Source organism: Chaetodon auriga, chromosome 14 (assembly GCF_051107435.1).
Source record: "Chaetodon auriga isolate fChaAug3 chromosome 14, fChaAug3.hap1, whole genome shotgun sequence".
Taxonomy (NCBI): domain Eukaryota; kingdom Metazoa; phylum Chordata; class Actinopteri; order Chaetodontiformes; family Chaetodontidae; genus Chaetodon; species Chaetodon auriga.
Genome location: NC_135087.1, coordinates 3,949,912 through 3,957,467, shown reverse-complemented (window position 1 = coordinate 3,957,467; position 7,556 = coordinate 3,949,912). Strand labels below are relative to the sequence as shown.

Sequence of the window (7,556 nt, the reverse complement as noted above, 5' to 3'; positions counted from 1 at the left end):
GATTGCAATGCCATTTTTAGGGCAGATTTAAAGAAAACCGGCTCTACCACATCAAATCCACCTGCCATGGCTGAGAGTGAGTCTGAAAACCAACCTCCTCTCTCCTCACTGCAGCAGGCTGCTATTGGTCTGGTGGATGCTGACAGCACTGATGTTTCTCTGTGGTGGTGGGGGGGGGCAGCCTCATTCTATAAAAGCCAGGGATCTGCAGCATCACTGAGCTGGTGCAGTGCAAAAACGCTCGCTCATCCTCACCGATGGTGTGCAGAACAAGGGGGACATAAAAAACCTTCCGAAACTAAAAACATCCATATCCTTTTCTTAAACAAACAAAAACAACAACAAAAAATTCATCATGAGCTACGATTCCTACCTCTCCTACCGCCGCCCTTGGGACAGCTTCAGAGGCTCCCAGTCCACCACCAAATCCTCCATGTCTTCCTCCCTCTTCTCTTCTCCTCGAGCTCCTCCGTCTGCGAAGAGGATCCTGAGGCTGGCCTCCTCTTCCCTGCCAGATGGGTCTGAGCGGATGGACCTGGCCCAGGCCAGCTCCCTCAACACAGAGCTGCTGGGCCTGCGCTCCCAGGAGAGGGAGCAGCTAATGGACCTGAATGACCGCTTCGCCACCTATATCGAGAAGGTGAGGCACCTGGAGCTGCAGAACCGAGCCCTGCTGGCCGAGCTGGAGGCGCTGAGGAGGCGGCAGAATGACCCGTCCCGTCTGCAGATGCTGTATGAGGGCCAGGCGCGGAGTTTGAGGGCCATGATAGACTCGGAGAATGGGGAGAAGATGCGGATGGAGGCGGAGAGAGACTACCTGCGTGATGTGTATGAGCAGATGAAGGAGCGCTACGAGGAGGAGCTGAGGCGGCGTATGGATGCTGAGGAGGCCCTGCAGAGGGCCAAGGAGGAGGCCGGCAGGGCCACGCTCTCCAACTGTGATGCCGAGGCCACGGTGGTCTCGCTTTGTGATGAGATGGTGTTCCTGAAGAAAGTCTTTGCAGAGGAGCAAGCAGAGCTGCAGGCCCAGCTGCAGGTGGCTAACATCAGCGTGGATGTGGAGGTGTCCCGGCCCGACCTGTCCACCGCCCTGCGAGACATCAGGGCGCAGTATGAGCGGCTGGCAAACAAGAACATGCAGGCCGCCGAGGACTGGTACAAGAGCAAGTTCGCGAGCGTGGCAGAGATGGCCAGCAAAAACAACGAGGCCGTGCACGCCATCCGGGAGGAGACCATGGAGTACCGGAGGCTGCTTCAGTCCCGCTCCTCGGAGATCGAAGCTCTCCGGAACGTCATCGACTCCCTAAATAAGCAACTGGAGGATCTGGAGGAGACGCAGGCCAAAGAGGTGGCAAAGTATCAGGTGAATGAGGGATAGTCGGATCCTGATCAGCACTAATATTCACCCAGTAGGTGAACTAATATGTGGTGCCTGGTCTGCTTATCTGCCCATGACTTGAGAGGTATTCTGCTCGCAGATCAGAAGAATCTTCTTATTACGCTATTTCTAAAAAGCTTTCCTGCTCCTAACAGATGCAAAAGGGAAAGTGACGAAAAAGCTGAAAAGATGGTGTCTAAAGGCCCTTGGCCTCAAGGTTGGGCACAGAGATAAGATAGAAATATATTAATAGAAACCACCCAGAATAAAAGAAAACACTCTGTGCAGAAAGCAGAGACACAGCAGGAGGAAGCCATGATTCATTTTGCTACAAGATGTAAATATATTCTCTGCAGCAGCTACACCCTCCTGTACTGTAGAGCTCAGCAGGAAATGATGGCAGACTCACAGCAGAGGTGAAAATCTGCAAGGTTACCGTCTAATTAAACGGAGAGAGCACGCCATGGCTACACCCAACAACTGACCAGGGATTTCCAAAAAGTGTCTTTCTGAATTTACCGCTTTCCAAACATTTTGAAGCAAATCTCTTCAAGCAAAAACAACCTGATTCTGTGTTTTATCTTCTCTTTTTGGCCTTTTTTTTGCATTCACAGGTGAGGATAAGTGAACTGGAGCGGGATATCACTGACGCTAAGCAGGAGATGGCGCGCTACCTGAGAGAGTACCAAGACCTTCTCAATGTGAAGATGGCCCTTGACATTGAAATAGCTGCGTACAGGTAAGATCTGGCTCCTCCACAAATACTGGACAAAGAAATAACAATTATGATTTCATGACTTTCTCTGAGCCATATTTTAAACACCTTGTTTAGTGTATTATTAATCTCACTTTACCTATTTGTACGTACATAAGTAGACAGTAAAGAGAATCCATTTCCTTTATTTTTCAGAAAACTTCTGGAGGGGGAAGAGATTCGACTGGCTTATCCATCCCTTCCTGCCCTAAACTAAATCCTAAAAGCCACCAGCGTGGCAAAAACCTGAATTCTTCACACCCCCCCATCCCTGCCCCGACCTGAACACCACCCCTCTCCTTCCCTCATTTCTTTGACTTTCTCCCCTCCGTCATCTTTCCCCCCCGAAAAAATCTTTCTTCCTTTACTCCTCCCAAAACCAAACCGCAAACCAAAGCTCATCGTTCTCAAGACAGATGCGCCCTTGTGCTAAACAAGAGGACCACCAGAAGTCCCCCTTCTTCTACACACGTTCTGACACCACACATCAAGAAGATGGCAAACTGTAAAATGCAGAGTGGCTGCACTGCATTAGTTACATAGCTATATCGGACAGCAATATTGTTTTGGCTGAGTTCCTTTCTGTCGCACGTTAAGGTCCAAGCAGCGGGGTTACGATTCGACTCCTCTGAACCCTCACTGTGCAAACATTTGACCAATTGTTTGTGAAGGAGGACAAAAATGCCTTTTATTTCCTGATGCTTGGACTTTATCTGTGTTTAAACTGATGCAGGAAACCTGCAGCATTATTGACTGGGAGCTCTACCAATCGATTATGCATTGTCCTGCACCCCTGGTTCTGTAGTAGTAGTCAGTGAACCAGTAACCTTAACAATTTCTTTTCACTATATTAAAACCCCATTTTTGTCCTTTTTAATTATTCTTCCACTGCATTTACATCCACACAACTACTACAAGGTTTGGTTGGTTTAAAAACCAGAGTGAGTTTGGGTCTTCCTATTTGGCCGGTTGTTTAAATTTCTAATTTCTAACGAAGCTGTGTCTTTTCTTGCATAACCGTCCGGACATGTAAATGCTGTGGAAGACTAACTGTTACTGGTTTCTCTTAATATTCATGCAGTGTGTCTCGCAGCCTATCTGCATTCAATTTTGTTTCTGTTCTGTGAGTTCATTCAAAGCTAAACGATGAAACTGAAAGATAACTGCAGGAGCCCCTTGTTGTTCGTCAGCTGGTGATCTAGATGGTGCATTACATCTGTGAAACTAATACAAAGTCTGCACCATTGCGCTCGATGTACCTGTAACAGCCGGCAACAAGCTGAATAAACATATAACTGACCTGCAAATCAGTTCACATCTCGTGTTTTCCTTTGATTGCATTTCAAAGTTGTGTCTCCTCTGTGACTCTCATATATAACATAATTATTTCTCTGTGTGCTGCCTCGACTAATGTCTGATTACATATTTAAAGGGATATTACATTTGTGATTGAGAATGGTGAATATTTGACTTGTCTGAGTTTGGAGGCTACTGTAAACAGTTTCCTCTGAAATACTGAATTAACATAAGCAAAACATGCATCTTTTCATTTCAAAATACCTTAAATTTCTCCTTACTTACAGCTCTCACCGTCACAGGAACGACACACAGCGGCACTGCACCATTTCCCATGATTCCTTGTTCCTGGCAAGCTGACTGTAGCTGTAATGTGTTGGTGCCTTGCCTCAGTAGGATCATCAGTCAGCAGGCTGACACCAGACATCCCACTGAACCCTGAAGAAACACAAAAAAAAATGCAAAAACAATTGTACATTTTTGCACTGAACCACTTTAAAGAGCAAACTCTGCCATCATGGCACACCTTCCACCTCTTTTTGCTTTAAAAACAACTGTGGAAAAGTTCCTTGATAAAGGAAAAATATCAGATATCGGTGAATTGTTTACCATCTGAATGCCATATAGACATTTTTCATGGCAAATATTTGAAATGTCCTACAGCAGAAAAGATGTGATTATTAACATCACAAATGGCTGCATCCCATTTAGTTATAGCAGGTCCAGCGTTCAGGTATTGTGTATCATGTCTCACTGGCATGGATCATTGGTCAGGTTATTAGTTCCACCAGCACTTTTCCTGCCATGACAAGCACGATATTTCATCTACTCACATACTGCAAATACAAATACTTTAATTGTCCAACTTGTTTATCTCTTTTACATAAGTTACTATTTGGGGCTCCCATCTCCCTACTGCTCAGCGCCCTTTCGTACAGTAAAATGAGGCCTGTGACAGCAGTATGAGGACATTAAGCCTCCATATATTATAATTCATTGTTTATTACGTTTCATGATAATACACGAGAAGCATAAACTGGAGCTTTAAATAGGACACTGTGCACAATACGGTGTATGTTAGTCGCAAAATGTGTGACAATCTCTCACTTAGCTGTCTAGCTTGTTTAGCTAACTAGCTTGTTAGCTCGCTAGCAGTCCGTCGCTTGAGTTAGCTTACTGGCGGGCCGTTAAATCACAGCTACATTGGTGTAGGACAGTCGTGGACGACGAAAACTGTCTTTAAAAGCATCCGTGAGAAGCACAGACTGCCTCAAAACGCCTTTCTGTCACCTACAGATGGCGGTACAGCTAAAACGACACCTTAGCTACTTTGGTAATTACTTCCTCCGGTCAGAGGACACCAAGATGGCCGCCGCCTTTTAGCCGTAACGTTCCTGTGTCAATGTTAACTCACAGCGCAGGTTTCACGCCCGAATATTGTGATTAACCGTCATATTGAGCGAGTAAGAATCTGCATCGTTACCACATTTCGACGCCGACATGTTCCAAGTAATCGGCGGGAGGGGCGTGCAGGCGGCCCGGCTCCTCGCACCCAGGAGGGCCGTGCTCGTGGAGGCTGTGCGGGGCAGAAAGTCCCGCACCGACACGGTCGCCAAGTCCAAAGAGGGGCGAATCAAAGTGCCTCCCCCGGTCGACCCGGTGGAGATGGTCGTCCTCAAGGAGAGATACGAGGAGTACCGTCTGATCATGAGGGCGCTCCGGTACGTTCACTTCCACAGTGTTTTAATGAGAGTATTTTAATTGACCATCAATTGGCATGTTTATAGTCGTGTTTATGATTTGACTGAAGTTAAACACCTGAGATGAGGAATTCACCAGGTTATTTCCTCTGTCCCAGCCTGGAGTTTAAGGAGGAGGTGCTTCGAAAGAAGTACGAGGAGGAGACGGGCTCCCTGGCAGAGGAGAGGGCGAGGCAGGAGGCGGAGGAGCATAGCGCCCTCATGGCCTGGAACAACCAGGAGAACCTCCGCTTGCTCAAACTCAGGTGAGACGAAGCTCAAAATGACCTCACGAAGAATAAGAATACTTTGGATTTCGTCCTAAGAGTGATCGCTCACCTTCTCCTCCGTGTCTCTCAGGATCCAGAGGATCCAGAAAGAAAAGGAGGAGGCCGAGCGCAGGCAGGTAGAAGCTGCCATTCAGCGTCAACAGGAAGAGGAGGAACTCCTCAAAGAGAAAGAGATGGAAATTATGCAGCTGCAGGTGTGATTTCCTCAGTCTTTGTTTATCTTCTGTCCGTTTTCTCCCTCCAGACTGATATTTTTCCTTGCTTCTAATCCTAAATATTGATAATCCAAATTTAACCTCTGGCTTTCTTTGGCTTTTACTCTTACAGGAGGATGCAAAGAACTTCATCACACTGGAGAACTTGGATGAACGTATAGAAGAAGCTCTGGACAATCCAAAGAATTACAACTTTGCCATCGACAAACAAGGGAGGGTTGTTAAACAGACGATGCTGCAGTGAAGCACCGGACTGAGCCCAACATGTCCCTCGCAGAGGATAAAAAACACAGACAAACGCCACTCTGTCGTGGTCAGGACTGTGATCCGACCTCAGTCTGATTCACAAAACATGAACAGTGAAGAACATTCAGTGTGAGACGCTTATTGCACCTGTCCAACTGAGAAACATGATTATCAGCAGATAACTTCATCTGGAAAGTTTGAGCTGGACTCCAGAGTGAGGCCGTGTGTCTGTCTGTTTCTGGATATGTTATTCCCTCCTCTTCATCATCACTGTCTTCTCATGTATGTCAAGTAAATATGTGTTTATTGGAGTTTCCACTGACTTAGCTTTTTAATTGGTATAACATGAAAGTGATTCTAAAAAACATCCTGGTGGATGAACTTCAGGACGTTCTTCACTCAGCAGACGTTCCACGGTGACGATAGCCGACACGTGTTTTCAAGCGTTTAACATAAAAAAGTAGAAACATGTCAGACAACACGCAGATTCTGTCCTGAGTAAAGCTGGATTACCATTTGAGGAGAAGTGGGAAATTTCCTCTGGGACCCTGAATGCACCACGTTCACAGTCTGTCAGCTGGTTTGTGGGAGTTTGTTGTCAGATTATTTCCTGTTAATCTTGCATCAGAGTTTAGTCTTCCTGATATTTTTTGAAACTTTTAATACAATTCTTTATTATGTATTTAATTTTTAACCATCACACACACTTAATGGGATTCTTTTTTGACAGATTTACTGTTGTCTTCTCCCTGATGCTTGGCCGTTGTTCTGTTAGCTCTTTGGTGGTTTTAACTGGCTGTTAAGCAGAGAGTTTAACTCTTAAATAATAATCTAAACTTTAAACATGACAGTTTCATTAGTTTTCTTCACAGAAATGAGACAACACTCTGAGACACAGGCCGGCTGCATAGTTTTAAATTTGCACGACCCCCCTCAGGTTGGGAACCAGTGGCTTTGGAAACAACAATGGGATAGAAGTGGAGACTCTAAATGGATGCTTGTATACATTTCTGTCTCATGAGAGGAGTTTTCACATCCTTTGCTCCTGCACTCGGTGCCGCTGCCCTGCAGGAGGCGCCGTGTGCAGCTCTGCTCACTGTCAGGGTTTACTGGCAGACAGGAATTAAAGTGGCTCATGTATGACAACGTGCAGCTGAACCAGCGTAATCCTCTTCCGTCAGGCCGGCGTGCAGGTTGACAGGATGATGATGATGATGATCAGAGGTGAGGAAGTCAGGCAGGGGCTTTAGTGTGAACAGGGACTTAAATGTTTACCTCCACAGTGTTCGTGTCACATCGACAAAGTGTAGAAAACATCACACAAGCACTGAGTTGATCAACACATGATGCACCTCAGTAATCCTCCCTTTAAGGCTGATATCAAATCCTTCACCTGAATCTCCTCAAAAATATCGTTGGTTTAAGCTGAGGGTTTGGAGAAGAGTGTTTGTGTTGGACAAAACAAACACTTGAATACGTTATCTTGTCCTAAACCTACTCATAGTACAGTTAAAGCAGGAGGATAATGTTCTAAAAGCCAATGAGGGATTACATGTGTTGTGGTTTTGTTGTGGACGTCTTAATAATACTGGCGTGTTATTTCTGCTGTTGGCGTTCAACCTGACAGGGTGTGGCCTG

At 46.0% G+C, this 7,556-nt stretch overlaps 2 protein-coding genes across 2 annotated transcripts; both read left to right on the top strand.

Moving 5' to 3' along the window:
* Positions 1–213: 213 nt before the first annotated feature.
* On the top strand, positions 214–3,442 carry neff2 (neuronal intermediate filament family member 2). The gene is made up of 3 exons (XM_076749491.1): positions 214–1,363; positions 1,993–2,117; positions 2,289–3,442. Exons 1-3 carry the CDS (start codon positions 356–358, stop codon positions 2,347–2,349), a joined length of 1,194 nt encoding a protein of 397 aa, XP_076605606.1. The 5' UTR covers positions 214–355; the 3' UTR covers positions 2,350–3,442.
* A 1,325-nt stretch (positions 3,443–4,767) lies between these two features.
* mrps26 (mitochondrial ribosomal protein S26) lies at positions 4,768–7,070 on the top strand. The gene is made up of 4 exons (XM_076748859.1): positions 4,768–5,149; positions 5,287–5,433; positions 5,528–5,651; positions 5,785–7,070. The coding sequence occupies exons 1-4, from the start codon at positions 4,929–4,931 to the stop codon at positions 5,914–5,916; spliced, it is 624 nt and encodes a 207-aa protein (XP_076604974.1). The 5' UTR covers positions 4,768–4,928; the 3' UTR covers positions 5,917–7,070.
* Positions 7,071–7,556: the final 486 nt, after the last annotated feature.